Source organism: Cyprinodon tularosa, unplaced genomic scaffold (assembly GCF_016077235.1).
Source record: "Cyprinodon tularosa strain WSP-4 unplaced genomic scaffold, ASM1607723v1 ctg316, whole genome shotgun sequence".
NCBI classification, from domain to species: domain Eukaryota; kingdom Metazoa; phylum Chordata; class Actinopteri; order Cyprinodontiformes; family Cyprinodontidae; genus Cyprinodon; species Cyprinodon tularosa.
The window spans coordinates 1665424-1691111 of record NW_024039026.1 but is presented as its reverse complement, the minus strand read 5'-3'; the positions used below and the strand labels follow the sequence as shown (position 1 = coordinate 1691111).

The window sequence follows — 25688 nt, the reverse complement described above, 5'->3', positions numbered from 1 at the left end:
TCAGTAGTACTCCAGATTTTTTTTTTCCCCTAAGATTTATAAGTACAGTGTTATTAATCTAACTTTATGAAAATAAAAGCATGTTCAGTTTGTTCTGTTTTTACAGAAAAGCTTTTTTTTTTCTAAGTTTTGTAACTCGGTTGTTTGCTGATTTTAGCTTCTTACTATCTAAAAAATTTCAGTTCTTTAAAATATTAAAACTTTGGGTCCATGACATCAAAGCCTTTTTGGTCAAACTGAGTTTTCTTTAAAACTTTTGGAAAAAATCTGATAAAAATCTTAAGCACTAACTGAGGGTTGTACTCGCATAAATATAGAGCTGTGTGTAATCAGCATATAGATGCTATAAGATGTTTAGGGCAACAACTTGGGAAAAGTCTGCAAAGAGACTCCACAATCCATTATGTTATTCTGGTTAGACGTTTTCATTAGAAGTTTTTATTTTTTATTTTCAGTGACTAGATGTTCTTACATGATGATTTAGACGCCAAAAAAAGCGTTGCTACTTTTGCAATTTGAAAGTTTGCAACCAGAACAAAAGCATCATGATATGGGCTCTAAAGCGTCTGAAGTAAAATAAATTTTATTAATATTTTTGTACCCATTACTATATCATAGAAAACCAAGTCATACAAATAATAATTTTGCTTTATGACAATAATAATATAAAGTATGATATTTGAATCCGTTTAACAGGGCACATAAAAGTCCACTTCGACTGTTTCCAGTCTATTAACCAGTAGTAACTACAGTGTGGAAAGGATTATTCAAGGCTTTAGATGCAATATCTGCACACCTGTACTATTTCTATAATCTTTCAGTTTCAGAAGATTATAAGAAGCTCTGATTAATTGGAAGCCATGAAGGATGGACAATAAAACCATTTGTATCAATTCATCCTTGCTTTATTTGAGCTTTAATTAAAGCTGAAAAGTTGTATAAAAAATGTCTTGTTTCTCTTCATTTTTGCAGACTCGCTGAGTCTCGCACTAACCCCCAGGTCCTGGACATTGGGGTAAATCCTCAGGACTTGAACAACGAAGAGTGCCTCTCCCCGGGCAAATGGGACCAAGACGACCAGACTCAGCTGCACAAAAAGACACATTTGAGTTCTAACCTGAAGCCTCTGCCAAGAAGAAGAAGGGAAAACCAGGAAAAAACAAACAAACAAACCACCTTCTCCCTGCTGCCTGGTTCACTAACCGTCAGTCCTGTGGAACTCTGATGCTTCTAAATCCACGCAAGAAGAGATCAACACAAGCCGACGGCTGCCACAACAGGCCAAAGCAATAAAACCCTCTTCACCCCTTTTTAGTTTTTTATAAAAAAACAAAACAAAACATGCAGCCCACCCCATGTTTTCTTCCAGCCTGATCTTATGTTCTGTGTTTACCCGTTCACGCTCACTCATATGTATTTTTACACTGTGATACAGAAAGTGTGCAAGAGCTATTGGTGAGGTCAACAAGTGCTTCTAATCAGCTGGGATGCTAACACACCAGTTCCCCTCTGGGTTTAGCAGTGAAGTAACTACCTATGTGTGTCACAGCTCCAGCTTTTATGTTGGGCCTAAAGCTTTAAAAAAGAAAGTGTTTGTGTCTGAGCAAAGTTGACAATCCTACTTTTTTCTATTGCAAAACCTATTTTTGCACTCAGCGTTCATTCATCATTAAAAGCACAGAATTCATGGAAAACTCATTTGTGCTTTTACACTAATCACATGTGGTCCTGAAACTGCAGAGAAGTTTTAACAAATCTGAATCGTAGAGCTAATGTGTTGTTCGACTGATAGGATGATGATGTCATACCATCTATTAATAATTAAAATGTATAACCTGAAAACCTCAACAGGAAAAAGGAGCTAGCTGTCAGTTTCTTTAACTGATTTAATCTCTTAGATTCAGACTTGTTAAATGAGTCGTTAAGTAAGCAGATGAGGAGCTTTTATTGGCACTCGCACACTCTCTGTCTAAATATGTTACAGTGGCATTCAAAGTTTACTGAGTTAAATTTTTTCCCCCACAGGGACTGTTCCCAGTGTTATTTTTGGTGTTTGTTTTTACATTAATTTAAACTTACATTTTAATAAAATATAATTATCCTACTCTCTGTCTAGGTGTTTTTCTTCTTCCAAGTCTCTCTCTCCCTCTCTCTCTCTCTCTCTCCCTCTCTCTCTCTCTCTCGCTCTCTCTCTCTCTCTCTCTCTCTCTCTCTCTCTCTCTCTCGTGGTAGCAGTAGTAGCCGCCATTCAAATTTTCCCCACTTTCATATTCTTTCTGTCATGAATCTTAAAGTTTGTGTCTGTATACGCTCTAACTTTTTAAGTGAAGTAATGCTGCTGAACCATAAACCACACTACCAAAGTCTATTGCTGATCTTATTAATCCCGTATACTGCATATAGCTTTTAAAGCGGTTCTGTCTGCTTCCCACTCACGACCAAATAGACACCTCACAACATTCAAAACTTTTCGATTTTTCCACAAGCTAACTGACGTTTTTATAGCCTGGGTGCCATTCCGAACTTAGTCCCGCCCACAAGGTTTGAGGTCGGGAAGTTCGGTCTGGCATTGCTCCATAGTAGCGCGAGTATGATCGCCCACTCTCTGGCGATCCAATCAAATTGCCAGGGCAGGCTTTATACGATGATGGACAGGTGATCAACAGTAACGTAATCAACCACATGACCAAAGTGCGCTTGGGCGACAACAACAATGGCCGCCGCCGGAGAGTTGAGGTGAGTAGATTCTGCTATTAGGTCTGTTCTAGAAGATATCGACAGCAAATTAATTTTAAAAGAGGAACAGAGAAACGCGATCAAGGCTCATCTTCTTATTCTAGGCGTGCAACTGCACGCTTTGATTTTTGTTGACAACAACTATGCCTCGCTTAACATACGTCACGCACTCCGTTGCTCTTATTGGTTGTAGGTCTATCCAATTGAGTACAGAGGCCTTTTTTTTTCCTGGTTCGTTCGAAACACGCCCCATAATCCCAGCTCTATGGAGCAGTATCAGACTCATATTCTGACTAGAATTGAGTAGGACTACGTCAGGCTAACGTTTTTAATCCTATCTGTTTAAAAAAAAAGACATCCTCATTCAACCCCAACCATTGTGTCATGTGACCAAATGAGCTACTTTCATTGGCTAGAAGCTGCTCGACTCTATCAAGTGTAGATTGCTTTGGCTTGTGTTCACCAAAAGGTCAGCACTTTTGCAGCTGAATTTTTGCAATTGAATTTTTTTCTGGTGAATTTTTACCAGATAAAAATTGAGTGTAAGGAATTCAATGTCTAAAAAAATCAGTCTGCTGCATGCTGCATGCGTAAGCCTAGACTGAGCACAGAGAGCTTATCTGTGCTCAGGCCGCCAAGGAGTTTTCCCGTCTGCAGTGGGAGAGACACTCTACTCAGGACTCGTGAGGAATTGGTGCCTCTGAAACAGAAGTTTAGAGGCCACCAGCTCACTGTGTGTGGAGAAGGTGCGAGAATGAAACTGCAGTCAGCTCGTCCGATCTGACTGCAAGGCTAGAATCTGATGGAATCTTGCCCTCAGAGCATTTTTTGTGTTTTATTTCAAAACAGTTGACAGATTCAGAATCACACATATTCCCCCCAGCATGTAATTTCTTGGGCTGCCTCCTCTGTCCTCTCAGCAGATGACAGCCTCTTGGGGCCGCAGGCTGCTGCCTGGAAGAGGAGTCTGGAGACGGAGCAGAACAGGAGAATCCAGGAACCGTGGAGCGCCTGAACTCCTCTAACTGGTTACGGTGGTCCCGCCAACCAGACGAGCGAGGAAAGCAGGAGCCGGGGCCGAGGCTGCACCAGGTCCCGAAGCATCACCGAGTCCTCTGCAAATTTGTGCAGCTTTTCAAGCGCAGACTTAAAGTAAGGCCCGAATAGGTGGAGCCAGATGTTCGGCTGGATCATGTTCTGCCAGGCAGAAATGCAGGCAGAGCAGACTGCTGAGTCCGTGCACAGGTTGATGATGGCATCAGCAAAGCTGCAGAATTGGCTCTTCATCTCCGACGTCACATCCAGCTCTTCCGCCACTGGTTTAGATATGTGGATGACACATTTGTCAAAATCCATCTAAAGAAGTGGAAGCTTTTACAGGACAAATCAACTCGGTTGACCACAACTTTAAGTTCACCAAAGAGGATGCCAATGACAACAAGCTACCTTTTCTGGACTGTTTGGTGAGCATAGAAGGAGATGGTACGCTCAACATTGAAGTGTATAGGAAATGCACCCACACAGACCAAAACTTTCTGTCATCAGAATCTTAAAACATCGGGCCGAGCACATCCCTACTAGAACTGAAGGGCAGCACAAACAACAGAAAAACATCAAAGATACTCCTCAAACCTGTGGAAACCCAAAGGGTGTTTGTCAAATCCAAAAGACACGAAGCAGAACATAACGTTAAGGAGATTAAACGCAAAAACATTGCCATCCCATACGTTGCTGGATTCTCTGAAAAACTCAAGAGGATTCTCTCCAAACACAAAATCCCAGTACATTTCAAACCAAAGAATATCCTTAGACATAGACTAGTTCAACCTAAAGACACCCCCCCAGTCACCAGCAGAGTGGTGTATGCAGTTCAATGCAGTGAGGAATGCTCTAATCTTTATGTTGGAGAAACCAAACAATCTCTTCACAGACACATAGCTCAACACAAGAGAGCTACCTCCTCCTGACAAGACTCAGCTGTACATCTACACCTTATGGACAAAGGACACTTATACACACAGACTGTGATAGAAAGGGGTTTGTTATCTTTTTACATAAATGTAAACATGAATCAAACATTTGGTTATTTCAATTGTTGGAAGATGTTAAATGATTAAACAACTTCTAAATGTTCATGGCCTGATCTTGGGCCCAAAACTGTACAGGATTTACAGAAATGTAGTGCAGCAGGATAGATGGCACACGTCATCACAATGACTAATTTAGTCTCCATACTTTTGAAAATAACAAAATAAAGGCCACTGGAGGCGAAAAAATTATCTTTAAAAAAACAAAAACAAAAAAAGCCGGACTATTAAGGATGATTAATTCAATTTCAATGAATGGAATGTGACGGTATATGAGCCTCTATACGTTTCCCTGATGATCAAGTTTTAGCCTGGCCAAGCAGACATCCAGAATCAGCCCACTAGGGCTGCAACTAACGATTATTTTAAAAATCGATGAATCGGCCGATTATTTTTTCGATTAATCAATGAATCGGACAAAAAATGTTTTTCATGTTAAAGGGACACTATGCAACATTTTTCAGTTAATTAATGTGTTCCATAACGTTTTGGATGATTAAATGAGTCATTTCAGGTTGAACAAAGGTATTCTCGGCGGCCCTGGTGGTCTGTGGGGGAAATACTGCACTTGCAACTGCAGGAGCACCGACCCGCACCCACAGGCTCAGAAGTCTCGTGAGAGTCAGTCTTGCTTTACGGCGAGAACTGCTACACGCCCCCAGTTAAAAGCATTCTCGTTGCTAGCACAGTGGCGATCTTTGTGCAGTTATGCTACGTTCACGCAGCAAAATCGCGTCTGCTGCTTCCTTTTTGCTGCTTGTACCAGTTAGTTCTGACGCGTGGCTGAAGCAGCTTTGCTGCTCCGGCTGTGTCTGAGGCGCGTTGGGCGGAGCTTCACTATCCTTTCTCTGCCTTGCAGCTATATTTGCTGTGACCAGTGGGAATAAAGTAGTTTTAATATGTGTTTAAGTGAGAAAATACACCTGAAAACGTAATCAGTGCAGTCAGTTCATTCAGATTATTATCCTGCCTTCAATATTTTTTCTGTCGGAGCCGCTCAGACCCCCACATACCAGCGGGGCGCCAACAGTATGGATCCCTTCATCAGCAGCGGTTCACCGCGGCAGCTGGTAGGTGTTTTTCATCTAAATAATCCAAACTGCATATTCTGCCGGCAGATTTCTGCATTTTAAGTTAATTTAGGCGTCAATAAACTGTTTAAGAGGAGTGATCATCAGCGCTGTGTCTCTCTCCCTGCGTTAAACGCACCCGACGCGCTGCTTCAGCTGCTCAGACGTGCTGCGCCTGGTGCTCAAAACGCGCAGCGGGACCTTTTGCTGCGCCTTGACGCGCGTCAACCATTGACTTTGCATGTAAACTCGCTGCTTCTGTCGCGCCAGCTACGTCCAGTGTGAACGCAGCGTTAGTCATTCGCTGCTAAGCTCAAAACAACCGCGCATGGCTTGCCGGAGAAACCAGGAGAACAGCTGTGCATATTTACGACAGTGCACTTTTACTTTCGCCCTCTGGAGGGAGCCTCACTGGAAAATCAACACCGGTTGCATAGTGTACCTTTAACCTCTTTATTCCAAAATAAACATTTTAGACAGAACAAACAAGCACACAAGTACAGGTTGCTCATTAACTGTACTGTTGCAATATGAAAAATAAATGTTTGTGTTAAAACTACGCAAACTTACATGAGAAATGTAGCTGTACATCCACAAAATATAGGGTACTTTGTTTCATAAAGCGCAAAAAAAGACAGGCATTTTTGTTTTTAAAAACCCCTAAGGGGTTCAAACAACTAATGAGTTTTTTTTACTAGACTAGAAGAGTTCTGCTTTTTAAGACAGGAAAGTACAGCAGTTAAAGTTGCTACTAGAGAAAATATTTAACCATAGAGATAAAAATAGCCCCGTGATTCAAATTATAAATTGTATTTGGAATAAACATGAGAGAACTAGGGGTGCTAAAAAACGCATCCTCCAAAGACAGATATTGACATGGAAATGTGGCATATAATTAATTGACATATTACTGATCTTGCTGGATTTTATTCTGCTTTACTTCCATAAATTGCAGGATCTTCTTTACTTTATCTTTGCCAGAAGATTTAAACTTTAAAAGCCTTGCCCTCATAATTTGCAAGTTAATTTATTTATAAAGAAAATATAAGCGCTGCCTAAGCTAATTCAAATGAAATTAGAAGTAAAATAAGTAGCCAACCTTGTCACTGTATGTAACCTACAAGCAAGGTAAGGAAAGCATCAGATGAGCTACCTGAGAAACTAACAATACGTTTCCCCACTTTAAAACGAAACAAACATGGTCGCTCACCCTGCTGATCAGCTCTCTTCACTGCCATCGAAGGCTCCAACGTGTTTCCATTTCAAGTGCTGCATCATAACAGTGGTGCTTCTGTGCCATGTTAATTTGTTTTTACAAAAGTTGCATGTTACGACTTTTTTCCCTTTACAAAGCGCAGGCTATTTTAATTATTGTGATCAATTTGCGCCGTCAATCCCGGCGCATGTGCGCTTCATTTGCAGTCTGGACGCTGAGGGTAAACATCCTGCGGCTCTGACTGCAACGCTGAGAGGGATTCCTGCGGGAGCGGGAGAACGGGATTGGGATGGGGGAGGCGCCCCACGGCAGCAGCTGCCGCTGGAGGAACGATACATGCTTTCACGTAAGAGTCTCCAAAAGCTGCCAGTTTTGTCGCTAGTCGCTTTTTTGAAAAATAGTCGCTGGAGGGGTCTGAAAAGTCGCTAAATATAGCGACAAAGTCGCTGAGTTAGCAACACTGCACCTGCGGTGCTTCCGTATTTTTTTTTCTTCCCCGTTTCAGTCAAGTGGATGTGATGACGACGGCGGCAGATGACGCATTAATCGCGCGACACAACTAATCGATGATGAAATTCGTTGCCAACGCTTTTAAAAGTCGATTTTAATCGATTTTATCGATTCGTTGTTGCAGCCCTACAGCCCACACACCAACACCTTCACTGAGCTAAAGGAGGAACAAACCATTTCATAATAGTGAGTCGATTCAGTTTATTCGTGTAAAAACAAATGATGAGTTTGTTTGAATAAATCATTAACAACACAACATTAGCAGGAGCAGAGAGGAGGGAGACCCGAGGGGACAGAAAAACCTCCAGTAGTTTGGTCAGAAAAATTAATTAAGTATTTTGGAATTTAGAATGAAATGGTTCTGTCCAGCTGATGATGTCACAGACCACACCTTTTTTCTAGTCATGTGATGATGTCATCAAGACTGAAGCCCCACCCATTCCCAGGCATTCCATAGCTGGCACAGACAGTATACCAGTTTCATAGAGAACTAGCAGATCTAACACAACAGGAGACAGAGATGCATCGCATTGGAAAGTCTTCCAGAATGGAGCAGGTCAAAGGATCAGGGCCAAAGGACAAAGCGCCCATTACAAAGACCAGAGGAGCTGCTTTGAAAGAGCATCAAGAATTCTATAGAGATCAAAAGGAAATGGAGAGACTAGATGAAAAAATTCAGAGCAATAGACTCCATCATGAACAGATAGTGGGAAAGTATAAGAATGTCATGGGCATTCTTGCAGCTGCAAGAGCACACAGGAAGAAGGATAATTCAATTAGTTGCTTCCCCATTAAATCTATTCCACTGCCACCGCCTAGACTACCAAAGAAAAACCGTAAAGCTAATGATCATATGGACCCATTACCTGAACCTGATTCTTCTGAATCAAGGAAATGCGTACTGGTTGGACAGTGTACGCACATTAGACCACTGGATTCCAGTTTTGTGCTGAAAGGTAAAGCTCTTCAATTGCCACCGCCTAAAGTACCGACCAAAAGCCGCAAAGCTAATGATAATGTTGACCCATTACCTGTACCTGATCCTTCTGAATCACAGAAATATGTACTGGATGGGCAGTGTACGCACATTAGACCACTGGATTCCAGTTTTGTGCTGGAAGGTAAAGCTCTTGAATTGCCACCGCCTAAAGTACCGACCAAAAGCCGCAAAGCTAATGATAATGTTGACCCATTACCTGTACCTGATCCTTCCGAATCAAGGAAATATGAACTGGATGGGCAGTGTACGTACATTAGACCACTGGATTCAAGTTTTGTGCTGGAAGGTAAAGCTCTTGAATTGCCACCGTCTAAAGTACCAACCAAAAGCCGCAAAGCTAATGATAATGTGGACCCATTACCTGTACCTGATCCTTCCGAATAAAGGAAATATGAACTGGATGGGCAGTGTACGCACATTAGACCACTGGATTCCAGTTTTGTGCTGGAAGGTAAAGCTCTTGAATTGCCACCACCTAAAGTACCGACCAAAAGCCGCAAAGCTAATGATAATGTGGACCCATTACCTGTACCTGATCCTTCCGAATCAAGGAAATATGAACTGGATGAGCAGTGTACGCACATTAGACCACTGGATTCCAGTTTTGTGCTGGAAGGTAAAGCTCTTCAATTGCCACCGCCTAAAGTACCGACCAAAAGCCGGAAAGCTAATGATAATGTTGACCCATTACCTGTACCTGATCCTTCCGAATCAAGGAAATATGAACTAGATGGGCAGTGTACGCACATTAGACCACTGGATTCCAGTTTTGTGCTGGAAGGTAAAGCTCTTGAATTGCCACCGCCTAAAGTACCGACCAAAAGCCGCAAAGCTAATGATAATGTTGACCCATTACCTGTACCTGATCCTTCCGAATCAAGGAAATATGAACTGGATGGGCAGTGTACGCACATTAGACCACTGGATTCCAGTTTTGTGCTGGAAGGTAAAGCTCTTGAATTGCCACCGCCTAAAGTACCGACCAAAAGCCGCAAAGCTAATGATAATGTTGACCCATTACCTGTACCTGATCCTTCCGAATCAAGGAAATATGAACTGGATGAGCAGTGTACGCACATTAGACCACTGGATTCCAGTTTTGTGCTGGAAGGTAAAGCTCTTCAATTGCCACCGCCTAAAGTACCGACCAAAAGCCGGAAAGCTAATGATAATGTTGACCCATTACCTGTACCTGATCCTTCCGAATCAAGGAAATATGAACTAGATGGGCAGTGTACGCACATTAGACCACTGGATTCCAGTTTTGTGCTGGAAGGTAAAGCTCTTGAATTGCCACCGCCTAAAGTACCGACCAAAAGCCGCAAAGCTAATGATAATGTTGACCCATTACCTGTACCTGATCCTTCCGAATCAAGGAAATATGAACTGGATGGGCAGTGTACGCACATTAGACCACTGGATTCCAGTTTTGTGCTGGAAGGTAAAGCTCTTGAATTGCCACCGCCTAAAGTACCGACCAAAAGCCGCAAAGCTAATGATAATGTTGACCCATTACCTGTACCTGATCCTTCCGAATCAAGGAAATATGAACTGGATGGGCAGCGTAGGGACTATGGACCACTGCCACCGCCTAAAGTACCGACCAAAAGGTGCACAGCTAAAAGTAAAGTTCAACGAAAACCTAAACCTGTACTGGATGTCTGCAATGGGCCGGGGATGGGCACCATCACCCCTTGTGACCCCGCTTTGGATAAGCATATTAGAAAATGGATGGATGGAGGTACTGGATGGGAAGACTATATATAAACTACAGGGCTTGTTTATTCACACTAGTTAGAGAATTATATGAAATGTGTTTGTATTAGCAACTCTTTGTGTAATTGTTTTTATTATTATTTTAATGTTTTCTTTTATTTTACTTTAATTATTACCCTCTAAACTATTTTGCACTTTTCCTATTCTGTTTCTTTAAATTCTTTTTGTACAGCACTTTAAATTCTTTCCTTTTGTGGTTCCCTCCGGGTTCTCCGGCTATCCAATAAAAGTCCTTGTACAAGTGTGGTACATATTGTTGGTTTCTGTTTTTGTCTGTTTCTGTAAAAGACTTGGTGGACATCTCTCTAACGGTGGGCACCACGCCCCTTACTCTCACCGTTCAATGGATTAGTTTGCCAATAGCGCAGGGGTTAGCACTGCAAGAAGGTTCCGGGTTCAATTCCCGGCGCGGTCTTTCTGCAAGAAGTTTGCATGTCCTTCGTGCGCATGCGTCCAAAGAAAAAGCACTAATTTGATTAAACAAAACTGTTTATTTTTTTATACTCTACTCCAACCGTTTGAACCCATCCATGTTTTTTTTTTCCCCATCACGCTTTATCACAGCTGGGGTCGCGAGAGGTGCTGGTGCCTATGTTTTGAGTAATATGTTTTCAGCTGTTGTTAAAGCTTGGACACAGTGTTGTCAACTCCTCAGTAAGGAAAGTAGATATTGGCTGTGCTATAAGTCGCCAGAAGTCGCTGAATGACGCCATTGCCTAATTTGCATAATCTTTTTTTTTTCTTTTTTTTACTTTTTCTTTTTTTCCCTCGTGGTCTAAGGAGCTTAAAAAGCATGGTAAAACATGAACATTTTGAACCATAATATTTTTAAAATTACATTAACATTAACAATCTAAATGAAACAAAAAAAAGGCTACAAAGAATCAATGACAATGTGAACAAATAATGGTAATTATTGTTATTTTTTTCTAAACTAATAAGATTTCCCTCCACACACCCGGGTTGTGCTTGAGTACGTACTCACAGAAAGAGTGGGTCATTGTCATGTTGGTCAAGGCTCTCTATGGCAGGTTCAGTAACTGAGGGAGCTGACTCCAGTGTGATCAACCTGCGCTGTCAATCCCGGCGCATGCGCGCAGCTCATTTTCAGTCTGGACGCTTAGGGTAACATGCTATGGCTCTGACTGCAGAGCTGAGAGGGACTCCTGCGGAAGCAGGTGAATGGGGTTGGGACGGGAAAGCGCCCCACGGCAGACACCAGAAAAGTCGCTAGATTTGTCGCCAGTTGGTTTTTTGAAAAAGAGTCACTGGAGGGGTCTGAAAAGTCGCTAAATATAGCGACAAATTCGCTGAGTTGGCAACACTGCTTGGACAAGCTTTATTTCACTAAGGGTTTAAACACTGATATAACATCATATGTTATATCATATGTTTTCTCACATGCTCATTAAATTTCAATTACCAAATTATGTCAAAATGACCTGCCATAGTCTACTCCGCAGCCAATGGGAAATTGAACACCAGCTTAAATTGGACGAGTGGCTGAATGGCTCAAATTCACATTAAATCAGCTCGTAATTGGCATGTATTTGACACGTTGTCAATGCTTACTTGACCCGTTCTTAACGTGTTTACTACTAGAGACAGATTGAAAGGAGAAGACAACACGTTAAAAATGCTCATAGAACACGCAAAATACATGTCATTGACATGTTGTCTACGTGTTAGAAATCATGAGTAATTGGACCAAATGGCTTTCCATATTGTGTTACCATCATGGTGTACTTAAAAAGCAGAGATTGTTGGTAAAAGATGGTGAAAAAGCGGCAAAATTTCGGAGAAACGTGATAGTTGGATGCGAATAGAGTCACTCTTGGCCTTCCATTAATATCATACTGAGCATGTCTGAAATGTTCTGCAGTTGTGGTTGACATGATGTAAAACAAGTGTAATACAATGAGACATGTCTATTCTTAAGCATGTCTTTATTACTGCTGTTCAGAAAAGAACTTTTATTTTTGAGAAGAAAAAAAAACAACTTTGAGTCACATTTGAACTAATGGAGTTTTGGCTGTGTCACACTATTTTAATTTATAAATTCAGAAATTACAAGGTGTTATGTTTCAAATGATGTATCACAGATGTAATTTGGGATTATATTTCCTCAGTTATTTGCTTCTCCATTTGGGTATGAAAAATAGGCGAGGATTACTTAAACTAATGTTTCAAATTTTGAAAAGCTTCCCATACAGGAAGAAAGCTTAAAACACAGAAATTATAGATATATATAAACAATTATTTAACTGAATTCACAAACTTTGTTTTAGAAGAGAACAAAACAAATCAGTTTTAAGCCACAATAAAACCAGTGCAAAGTCTTTTTTGCATCAAGTTTTTAGACAACTTTAGTTTTTTAGTTTTTACCTTTTTTTACATATATTCAAAATTTTTTGTTTCTTAGATTTTAGCTTTCTTTACATATACTCACAATTTTAGTTTCTTAGTTTTTTTATATTCATAAATTTTCCTTTTTTTATAATATCGATTACACAAGGATAATATCCTTTTATAATCGAAAGGGTGGACTGTTATTGGAAAAATTTTATCTTTCTTCTATTATATATTAATATTCATATTTACTCACTATAAAAGTTTTCACTCAGTCTGTTCCTCTCTCAAGGTCACACATTTTTCTCCAGGCTGGTGTTTGTAGACCAGGATTGCTTCTTCCCATAACAAATCAGGTTCTTTCTCAAGGTTTATTCATAACATGTTACTGTTAACCAAAGTGTGTGTAATTTGTTATGACTCTGACTGCTTTCCATTGTTGTAAGTAGGGGGGGACGAACCCTGCCCAGATCAGAACAGAGCAGAATGCTATGCCATGATGAGCTGTTTTCTCTTTGCAAAGATTATTAATAAATGTGCCGACTGAGTGAAATCCATCGATCTCCGTTTATTTAAAGCTACAGTGTGTAATTTTCAGCAACATCTAGCGGTCAGACGGCAGACTGCAGCAACATGAACATCACCCCCCCACCGCCCCCCCCCCCCCTCCAACAGTACGGCGAGCGTTACGGGACAAAATGTCTTCCACGACGTCCACATCACCTACCTTCTCAAGTGATGAGGTTTGTTTATATAGATAATTTTACAGATAGTATTTCATTAGTCTGTGTGTTCAGTACCGTCTCAGTTAATCTCTCTCAACTTGCCGTAGTTACTTTCGAACGTAATGGGCGATCTCGCAATCGCTAGTTTGTTGGCTCTGCGCTGCCGTAACGCAAAGATGTCTGCCTCCATGGCTGCGAGACCCGCTCCTATGTAATTATAAATAACGAATTCTAAGGCAACGCAAATATTAAGGTTAAAAGGCTGAGCTCGTAGATGATGATAAATAACATAGTTATGTATAATATATTACATTTCTGACCGTATATCCCTGTAATTATTACACACTGTAGCTTTAACTAGGATGAATAGTTGAATACTTTTTTCCCACGACAGGAGTAAGAAGGGAAAAGCAGTTACTGTATCCTTCCAACCGCCTGACCTTTTGCCAGATAGCAATCATATTCTTTAAAACCATATTTTGAATGAGTACTGATGCTTTCTCAGTGGATGCGTACAGTAAGTTCCGCAAAGAAATGCCCTTTAATGGCGTGGCCTCAGCACTCGGATAAATGGACTCAGGGTCACTGATAAACCATTCCATAAGAAATTTAAACTGAGCTGCCCAAAGGTATAACGAAAGGGAAGGAGCGGCTACCCTTTCTGTACAGGTGAGCAAAGATAACTATATCTTAATCTGGGCCTTTTCTTATTCCAAATGAATGAGATAATTGAACCATTCAATTGTGACAAGACCCTTTTAGACAAATCAAGAGGCAACATCTGAAATAGGTACAGAAGGCGAGGTAGAATGTTCATTTTAACTATGTGTATACCACCCAACTATGTGTATACGACAGAGGGAGGCTGCACCACCTTTCTAAATCACGATTAATAGATTGAACTAAAGGAATATAGCTCAGATTGTATAAATCTTTTAGGTTCGTTGAGATTTTTATTCCTAAATAGGTGAAACCTGACGGGGACCATTGAAAAAGCTGGGAAATATTTGGGTCAACCCCATGTATTCCAGAAATAGGCATAGCCTTGCTTTTAGAGAAATTGATCTTATAGCCTGAGAAAGAGCCATAATGTAAAATCAGTTGAGTCATTTTAGGAATCGAGTGTGATGGGAAGTTTAGAAAAATCAATACATCATCAGCATAGAGTGAAATTTTATGTTGACAATTTATTTAAAAAGAGTCCTTCAATACTTGCATCTTGTGTAATTGCTGCTGCAAGGGGCTCCATAGCCAGAGCAAATAACAGAGGACTCAACGGACATCCCTGCCGACTACCACGACCAATACTGAAATTCTCTGATCTGTAACCATTAGTAATAACAGCCGAAAGAGGAGACATATATAAAATCTGTATCCATTTCACAAAGCCATCAACTAAACCAAATTGTTGAAGTGTAAAAAAGAAATATGGCCATTCTAAGCGGTCAAAGGCTTTCTCAGCATCACGAGAAATAAGTAAAGCCTCCAGACCGAACAAGGATGAATGCTGAATTATGTTGAGCAAATGCCTAACATTGTGTGTGGAATACCGTCCCTGTATGAACCCAGTTTGATCATTCTTAACAATAGAGGGCTTACCTGACAACAGCCAGATGCATGTCTCGCTCCGCCTAGCTCCACTCACATACATCTGGGAAACCGCCATAGGAATTGCCTTTACTGAAGGCTAGGCCTTATCAAAACTCCTTGCATATGATTGGATAAGCCACTTGTCTGTCATCTTTATTGACGTGCTATTTCAACCACTCACACCTAAGCTAACCCGTGACGCTGTGAGAGGAGGAGCCATTTGGTAGATCAAGCTCTTGCCAAATGCGGTCGGGAGAAGGGCGAAAACATCGTTTCCACCAACAAAAGCCTTCAAAGCCGTTCTCTGATGTTCTTTTAATGAAACAATATCAGATAGATTGGACAACACAGAAGAAATAGCAGCATCAATGCTAACGCTTGCTTCCTCAATGCGAGCCGCCATTGTTGTTGGAATCTCACGGTCGCTTCTCCACTCCAGGACACACCCGCCCTGCGTCCTGATTGGACAGACCATAAATTCGGTTGGGGAAATCACTTTCCATGAGCGGGTTCCCAGATGTATGTGAGTGGAGCTGGGCAGAGCGAGACATGCATCTGGCTGTTGTCAGGTTAATAGAGGGCAGCATACTCTGTAAACGTATGGCCAGAATCTTAGATAGTATTTTCAGGTCAAGGTTTAAAACCGATATAGGCCTGTAAGAGGCACAGTCTTCCGGGGGTGTCCCTTTTTTCAAAACTAATGAGATATTAGCCTCCATTAAGGATGGAGGGAGAGCACCAACAGCATACGAGGATTGAAACATTTCAAATAGTGGCGAGATTAGAATTTTGCAAAATTTTTTATAAAATTCCCCAATGAAGCCATCGGGACCGGGAGCTTTGTTGTTTGGAAGCAGCTGAATTATTTTCAAAATTTCACTCTGTGTTATAGGCCTGCATAGCTCATCCCTCTGGGTTTCTGTAATTTTAGGTAAGTTTAGTCTTGAAAATTTTTTTTGCATATCCTGTATGTGTAAGGATTTACACATACAGGATATAAAGAATATACAAGAGAATATATATTTTGTACGGCAGGTGACACATTTGTACATATAAACATATAATGTAGACATCAGTGTTTCCATATATATATATCTATATCTATATCTATATATATATATATATATATATATATATATATATATATATATATATATATATATATATATATATATATATATATATATAGTGTAAATAACAGCTTCTTACCTACATCTTCTCAGACAACTAATTATTTTCCAAACAATAGTGAGTTGTCAATGTTTACATATGTGGTAAATCTTAATAGATAAGGAGCATGGAGGACCAATAGTGTATTTTGAGTAAAATGGGTGACATGGGTGAATTGTAACATGAGTGGTTGTCCATTTCATCATTGAAATGAGAACATATTAATATACTATTGGTTTAAACTACGAAGACAATTAGAAAACAGCAGGTTAAACTTAAGACATGTAAAGGCCTATATTAAATTCATTTTTTGACCAGACTAACCGATTAAATAATTCCTTACTTTTTTGGTGTACTAAATGTCTAGCTTGCCCAAGGTTTGTACTAATATATTAAAGGACAGTGTGGAAATCCAAGTACAATAAAACCAACGAAAATAGTGTTCCTCTGTTTTATTTGTCTTCATCCTAATTCTAGAAGTAGAAATAGTCAAATAGATAGCTCTATTATTTTGTGGAATCTTAATCATGCTATTATAACTAAGCAAAAGTCTAAACAAAATATAGCAGTTGTTTAAGCGGCATCTAGTGTTGTGCTGTATATCATGTAAAAGTAACAACACCTGCTATTTATGCCTGAACTGCCTCAGAGGGTCGAGAAAAAAAATTAAAGCAATAATAGCACGAAATATTGGTTAATAATCAAAATTTTGAAATTATAATTTTTTTTAGTTTTTTCTGTGCAGCACGGTTTTATTTGCCAAAGCTGCTCGTCTGAGGCGAGAGTTTGGTAACTTGCGGCTCTCTGGAGCGCATGTGCAAATATAACATTTCTGTGTGAGATGATGACGTTCAAACAGATCCTGAACAAAGCTAGCGCGTTTATAGCTGCTATGCTAAGAGATAGTAAAATAAAGCCACAGGCCGTATTCGAGTCGGAGCTTTGATAGAATCGTCTGATCTGACACATCCATGCCATTTGTGGCTCTGGTTTCGCTTCTGGGCCGCTGAGTGGACCGGCAAAGGTGTGGTCAGTGCAATCCAAAACTTGAACAAAAGTTTTACTATTGTCTGATGGGTCGCTGATATGTCTGCCTTTTTTCCGGGGATGGTTAATCATCCTCGGACTTGCTGTGAGAATCTGAGCCGCTTCCTCCCAAGTCCTCCTCATCGGTCCCTCCCTCTCCTCCCAAATCACTATAATCAATATTTTGAAGCATTTCTAAAGCCTGTTTCAGTGTTAGATTTAATCTGAAAGCCATTTTTTCGTATTAGCTAAAGAATTCTAGATAGAATGTGTCAGGACTCCAGTCTGTGTGTTTGTCTTTTGTGTTGTTCTCCCTTCCACCAACAGGAGGCGCCTGGTTCCGGTCCGCCTCCTCACACACCTGCAGATGGTTACCTCATTATCGGAGTGTTCTTAAGCTGCTGTTTGCCACTACCTCAACGTCAGAGTGTTTGCCAGTTTTTGGTATTCTAGCCAAGCTGAGTTTTCATTGAGTAAGACTGAGTTCCTGTCTCCCTGAGATTTAACTTTGTTTTTGTCTTTGCCATCTCGGCAGGAAGTCATCCTGCAAACTGAACCTTTTCGGACCTCCTCTCCCAGGAGGGATCAACTGAGACTTGAACTGAGCAAGGGATTCAAACAGGAGGTTTGGATCCAAACTCCTTTTGAGGACGTTGAAATTACTCTCTGAGCAAGGGAATCATCTTCACCACGACCCGTTCAAGTACAGTAGGAAACCTGAGTGGCAATCAGCGTCTCCGTCCATCTACACCGTCCTAGTTCTTGGTAAACCCTGTTCCGCCCTCCACCGAATCAGACATACTCTGGAAAACCAAGACACAGATTGGAGTCAAGGATACTTCACTTCTCTGGAAACGTGAGTCAACAAACAGACCTCTCCTTCAAGATCAAAGAATCCAATTTACCACTGAGCCTGAACTGAACCAGTTCCGGCTGAGCAGAGTACCGAGAGACTCTGCACCGAGCTTAACCTCGTCAATAAAACCCGTTGAACTTTTCATCTGTGTCTCTCTGTTCGGTTTCATGTGGGTCCGAGCCTTAGATAAAATCATGACAGAGTGATGATTGCTAGGCAACGGTGCTGAACGCCAATCTACAATGCAATTAATAGAGCAATTAATAGAAAATGACGGCTGTGGGATATTGAGGTAAAATTAACCATATAAATTTTTTACGTTTTTATTTTATAAAAAAAAAAAAACTATGTGAAAATGAAGGAAATAAAGAACCGGGAAGGGCCGCATTGCGCGGCAGCAGCAGCCGCCAGACAGCAGAGCTGCAAACATTTTCAAATTACAATAGATATTAAAATGTTACCTGCTGAATCAATGTAGGACTGGCTGCCGAGTTGGTAATCGAACCATCAACCACCTGATGTATGCTAACGATCTTGTGCTATTCTGTCCATATAGTGCTGGTCTGCAGCAACTACTAAGGGTTTGCTCTCAGTATGGGTTACAGCATGACATTAAATACAATGCAAAAAAGAGCAACATCATGATTGTTAAGAGCAAAGAAGACACTAAATTATCTTTTCCTGACTTCACTCTGTCTGGCAACATCCTCCAGGTCACTGATGAAGTCAAATATTTGGGACATTACAACACAGCTGACCTCTCTGATGATAAAGACATTTACAGGCAGCGTTGTACTCAATATGTACAAGCTAATATTCTTCTTCGGAGGTTCTCAGCATCTGTCAAAATTGCACTTTTTAAAGCATACTGTACTGCAATGTACACAGCCCACCTGTGGCGGCATTACAGGAAAAGCAGTATGAATAAACTTCAGGTCACTTATAATGATGGCATGAGGATGCTGCTTAGGGTGCCCAGATGGTGTAGTGCCAGTCAGATGTTTGTTAATGTTAATGTACCAACATGTGCTGCTGTGCTTTGAAACATTACTGTATGCACAGATGTATGTGTTTGGGCACTTTAGTTTATATGTCAGTGATTGATTATTTTATTATATATTTTTTATTTTTCTCTTTTTTATTATTGTTCTTGTTTTTGTCTGTTTATGGACCATAATTGTGTCTAAATAAAGAGAATGGTTGTTATTTACATCAAATTATTGGTAGGGACAATTAGGTCGGTCCAAAATTTTGGTAGGGACATGTCCCTATGCAAACCTACAACCGTGGGATAGCAGTGAGGGATTTGTTCGGCCCTTTTAAAGTCCGGAAGAGGCGCTGAGTTGCCGCCGGTAGCATACTACCTGGCCTTTAGGCGCTAACATTAGCCGCTTCTTAGCTAACGGCGGTAGCTCTCACATTGTCACAGCTCAGGACCCCGTTGCGATTACGGTCACTTAAAGCTGTGGCTTTATACCCATGGTATTCTCGAAAAGATGGGACAATTAGCATTAATCTTAATGGGTAATAGTTGATTGACTGTTGAAAATTGAACTTCGGTGCCTGCAGCAGACACAAAACTAGCTAGTTCATGCCCTTTTTACTAGTTACTTTCTGAAAAACAGTATATTTAGAGGGATATTTTTACCTGTACGTTGTCCGAGAGACATCTCTGCTGCAAGGTAAAAAATAACGGGTCTTCCTATTGGTGCCAATCCGGGGTTGCTAGGCAAAAACGGTTGCTATGGGGACTGAAGACTTCAGCCAATCACGGGGAAACTGCATTCAGTGGCCTAGTGATCTCGAGCTAGGCACCTCTTTTTTATTTATAACCATGCAAAAATAAAGAAATGGAGACAGTTTACAGGGCTCGATGTTAACCATCGCCCGAGGCAAGTCGTTTTTATTGTCGGGAGAGAGTACAAATTTCATTGCATTTGCCCACCGGGTAAGTGCAAGTAAAAATTGTTTCTGGCCAAATGAAATGTGAAAGCCACTTGCCCGAAAAATCCGGGCCGCTGAGTGGACATCAACCCCTGGTGTAGCTATATATGTGTTTAAGCTGGGAAACTTCTAAAACCTGCAGGACAATTTCAGTGTATTGATATAAAAGTAGAATTCCTGTGTAAATAAAGTAAAGTCAGGAAGGGACTTTAAAAGGGACTTTAAAATCTTATGAATATGAAATTTACCCATCAGCAGCATAAGGTTTATTATGAAACATATTGATCTGTCATTACATTAAAATTTTGAGATAAAGTTTTTTATCAGCTTCAGCAAACTGAAGGGGTGGGGGGATATTTAAATGATAAAAAAAACTATAAATGTATAATTTAACCATTCTCTATAGAATGCATTCATATTAATGTGCATTTAATTTTTTTCATACTTTTTTTAAATAAATAAAATAATATAACAAAAAACAAAAAAGAGAGACCTTTCCCAGTGGCTTTTGTTAAAACAGTTATATATAGCATGTCTGATTTGATCAATTTTGAATTTGTAAACAGTGCCCAGCTTGAGCCCACCTTTTGCCCATGCTTGGTTTAGCCCATCTACTGCCCATGGGTTGCCCAAAAAGCCTAAAGCCAACTCTGAGCCCTTGCCTAGCTGAAGCCCATCCAGCCCGAGTGAAGCCCATATGGGCCCCACCTGGACATGTTTGCTGGGATCTGATTACAGGATCTGTGGACAGGAGTTCTGCATCATGTGAGTGGTGTACATGAGTGGTACTTTAGGGCCTGTCAACATGGCCCTTTGGAGGAAGACAAGAATAAAGAATGGATTCCAAAGGGCACACAAAAAGCTTCAACAGATCGATTATGATGCACACTGGTTGAAAACCATACCCAAGTATCTGTCTTTCAGGTACATACTTTAGAATTGCAGTTAAATTTAAAACCACCAGAATTATGTTTTGTTTCACATTTCATCTTTTTTGCTTCTTTATTTTTGTGTTCTAGCTCAACCTCAGACCTGGAGTCCTTCCATAACCATATTCTTACAGGGCTATCAACTTTTCACCAAACCTTGGAGTGAGATTGTGAAAGAATTTGGACATGCAATGCTTGTCAGGGTCAGATGAGGACAGGCGCAGCTACAGGTTGGAGGAGTTCAGAGGAATTCAGAGAAACTGAAACAAAGTTGTAAAATGTTGAATTTTTATTTCGCAGTAAATGTTAATTTGTAACAATAAATGATCTGTAGTTATGTGGAACATTTTTCACACCATATACGTTATTTTCTATATTTTGGTGATTTTACGAGAACTGAAGTAGAGCTATGGGCCCTAATCAAATACTTGCATCTTAAATATACTGTAAACTAAGAATTTCACAACTGTGTTTATTAATTATTTCATGCAGTTCAAGTAACATAACCCATATAGAACTAATAAGTTATTATTGCATTATTGACACTAATACAGGAACCACTGAAATTGAATCATGTGCAAACTACACTGTGTATGAATATTTGGTAATGGGCAAAGGATTAAAAATCTTAAGGTAATATTTGTTTGTTTGTTTTGGTTTGTTTTTTTTAACAATTGAGAAAACAGCTCTATAAAAACTCTCCATGACATTAGACAGCACCTCCTTTGATGTTTGATTTTGGTAGGTGTGATGGAAATTAAGTTTCTAAACATATTCAATTGACCAAAATAAGAATAAATGAATAAGATAAGTAATAATAAAATAAGAACATCCCTGTGGTTCCTTTTACATCAATCCTGGATAACTGAGTTCTGCACATCCTCTCTGAATGTGGTTGGTCTTTTCTTAGGTGGCTGATCTTTTGGAAAATAAAATACAATTGTTATTTTTGTTTTTGTGGACCTCCTATTAGTTTGTGAGGCAAACCTGAAAGCTTTAAGAATTTAGTTTAGTTTAGTGTTGGTTTAATTAGTCCAACAGTAGATTATTAAACTAAACTGAGCAGTAATTATTTAACTTGTGAGCAAAACATGGACCAAATCTGCGGCTAAATCAGGAAAAAAAAGCACTAGGTATAGAGAAAACAAACCTTTTGATTTGACCCAACACATCATCCCGTCTAGCCTGTATAGGTCTGTGGGTCCCTCCATGGATATGCCTCCCAAGACCATCACTGACCCACCACCAAACCGGTCATGCTGAACGATGTTACAGGCAGCATAACGTTCTCCACGGCTTCTCCAGACCCTTTCACGTCTGGTCTGTCACCTGTGCTCAGGGTGTACCTGCTCTCATTTGTGAAAAGCACAGGGCGCCAGTGGTGGACTTGCCAATTCCGGTGTTCTGTGGCAAAGCTCTACGGTGCTGGGCAGTGAGCACAGGGCCCACGAGAGGACGTCGAGCCCTCAGGCCACCCTCGTTACGTCTGTTTCTGATTGTTTGGTCAGAGACATTCACACCAGTGGCCTGCTGGAGGTCATTTTGTAGGGTTCTGGCAGTGCTCCTCCTGCTCCTCCTTGTACAAAGGAGCAGATACCGGTCCAGCTGATGGGTTGTAGACCTTCTACGGCCCTGTCCAGCTCTCCTGGAGTAACTGCCTGTCTCTTGGATTCTCCTCCATGTTCTTGAGATTGTGCTGTGAGACACAGCCAACCTTCTGGCAATGGCACGTATTGATGTGCCATCTTGAAGGAGTTGGACTGCCTGTGCAACCTCTGTAGGGTCCAGGTAGCGCCTCATGCTATCAGTAGTGACAGTGACCCTAGCCAAATGCAAAACTGGTGAAAAAGAGTCAGAAAAGATGAGGAGGGGGAAAAAAGTCAGTAAAACCATTCCTGTTTTGATGGTTGTGTCGTTGTTGCCCCTTTAGTGCAACTGTTGTTAATCTCATTAACACCAAAGCAGCTGAAACTGATTAGCAACCCCCTCTGCTACTTACCTGACCAAATCAATATCCGAGAAGTTTAATTAACTTGATGCTATACTCTGATTACAAAGTGTTCCTTTAATTTTTTGAGTAATATATAAAAAAATTGAATGAAAAGTGCTTCACATTAAGAGTAAACTGTTTTAAGTTTGAAGTCAGAAATCGTCACACGGACTTCTATACATGCACAGACCTTCAACTAAAAACATGTGCACAACCCAAGATGGTTATTGCAATCAAACCTGGTTGATAGCATTGTTAAAAATGTGACAAATAAACAGACCGCATGTAAAATAATTTATTACCTTGTCTAGCACCGATGGTAAGGTGAAAATAATTTTGTCCATTATGTTATATAATATGTTGCACTGTGGAACACTCTGCTGTGGAACACTACTGCTCCATTTATTTAATTTATATCTGCCGTTTTAACAGTCCTGAAGAAATGCGAGCATTGTTTCAGCAAATCCAACGCACTGCGACTCTGCTGGTGGATAGAATGGAACAAGCTCCATCTGCTCCACCGCAGTCCAGTTTGCCTGCTACAAAAACAGTAGTCCAACATCCTCCCACTGCTTTCCCAAGAGTTTCCTCCCGAATGCCACCTGTGTCATGGCTACAGCTTGTATCACCCTGTAACACTCCGCCCGCTGAATCAAGCCACACAATACCTGGTCCATCTTGCCATAACCCACCTGCTCCAGCTTCTCCCTTCCTAGCTGTTCCACCTCGGCACACTGTCTGTCAGCCCCGTACTGATAATGTTCAGGGCCACTTGTCAAGGCTGTCTTGGCCTCATCATGGAGGAGTAACCAGTGGTGTGAGGAAGAGGGAGACCCCTTGGTCACATACTTTTATATGCCTGCCTGAGACACAGTCATTTGTCATTCCCACAATTGAGGAGTCTTGCTACTACGCGGCTTGTGGATTGGGTAAAAAAAAATGTTTTCCCACACAATGAAGGAGACCATTTTGTTCTTCAGCGAGCATCTCCTCTCTGCGTTCCCCCCACTTAGAGATGCTGTAGTGTTTGTCCTGGCCTGTGGCAGCAGGTGACAGGGGTGCCACCACGAATTTTTGTTTTATTCAGTGAGTGACATAATGTAATTCAAGTATTCAACAAAGTATTTATAGGCTACTGTCTTTTAGGCAGCAGTCTTATACAGGTTGTCCATTATACAGGTTGTCCAATAGCTGCCTAAACACAATTTTACAACAGTGTCCTCTCATGCTAAAATCTGTTTTGACCCAGCTTGAAACTGTACTACAATTGTCAATTTGATTATTGGTTGCCCTTTCATGTAGTTAGTGGCCTTGCTTTGTAATTGAAGGTACATTACAATGTTGAACCAGTAGATGGCAACATAAGTCTGTGTATGCTTCGCAGCCAGAGAGCTCCGCAAAACCATAAGAGTACTCGCCATCGGCGTCGCCAGACCCCATTTACTGGGGCACGTGCCCCAGTATAAATGAGCTGTGCCCCAGTATAAATCTCATGAATATTTGCAACAGTGATACATTTTTTTAATGCATCAATTTAGATAATTCCAACGGGAGGAGACGTATATTTCTACTCAAATGCGCAGCAAGTGTGTCGTTAACTCCAAATTGAGGATGTATTAGCGCCCCCACGTCAGCGCATGTCACTGCATGAACTGCAGGTAAACTAACGCGCAGCTCTCAACTGTTTTGGATGGGACACTGTGCGGCCGCGACGCATTTTTAGTTCTGGTAACGTTTCTTACCTGTCAATTTTATTATTTTCCCAGTGAAACCACATGATTTATAGGCTACTAACTGAAAATTACTGCATTGGTTTGTAGATGGATATCAGGAAATTCCTCACACGAAGCAGAGACAGGGAAGCAGTAACACAAGATGAGAGAGGGAGGTAAGGTCCCGTGATGAATTAGTGATTTAAGCTAACTAGTTACATTAGCAACGTTATAAGCAATATGATAGATATTTGCATAATAATAAATTTACGTTTTTTAATGTTTGCTGTAGAGAATGAGAATGAAGGTGCTGGAGTAGGAAAGGGAGGAGGAGGCGAGACTGACAGGCAAGAGACAGGTGAAGGACAGGAGAGACAGGACCATGAAGGAGATGAGGGAGCAACAACCAGCTTCCACAAACAAGAAGGGGACATTAGTGACTTAGGGGGAAAGCATGATGGTCCTAGACAAGTGAAGTTGTCCCACTATCCCCAGCACAAATTTGGAGTAAAAAAAACGTTAATTTAATTCAAAATGGTTTGAAAGCTTTTCCTGGTTGAAAAGAAAGCCTTGTCATCAAGGATATGCAGTGTGTTTTCAACTTGCTTGATAACACCATGTTCCCCACACTAATGCAGGTCATCTAGACCTCCCTCACAATCACAATTAACAGATGGAGTTGTGAAAGGTCATTCAGTGTGTTGAGAAGGCTCCACACTTGGCTGAGGTGCACAATGGGACAAGATAGGCTCCATCATCTTGCTATTTTATCAGTTGAAAAGGAAGAACTTTCTAAGCTGAGTCACAGTCTAGTGATTGACCGCTTTGCAAAAATGAAAAATAGGAGGTACACTTTAATGCTCAAAAAATAAAAGAAAAACTTAGTTTGGGTTGAGTTAATCTTTCCCCTGAACTAAAACTCTGAAACCTAGGAATTAATGATTACTTCAGAATGTGTATAAGGAAACTTTTTATTTGTCAAAGTTGGTGATGTCTTATTTT

The 25688-nt window shown here is 40.7% G+C and overlaps 1 protein-coding gene across 1 annotated transcript in view; it reads left to right on the top strand.

Moving 5' to 3' along the window:
• Positions 1 to 2104, top strand: part of ldlrap1b (low density lipoprotein receptor adaptor protein 1b) — a 50268-nt gene extending 48164 nt beyond the window's left edge. The window contains 2 exon segments of the mRNA XM_038292752.1: positions 973 to 1076; positions 1079 to 2104. Coding sequence (XP_038148680.1) covers positions 973 to 1076; positions 1079 to 1116 — 142 coding nt within the window. The 3' untranslated portion in view covers positions 1117 to 2104.
• Positions 2105 to 25688: the final 23584 nt, after the last annotated feature.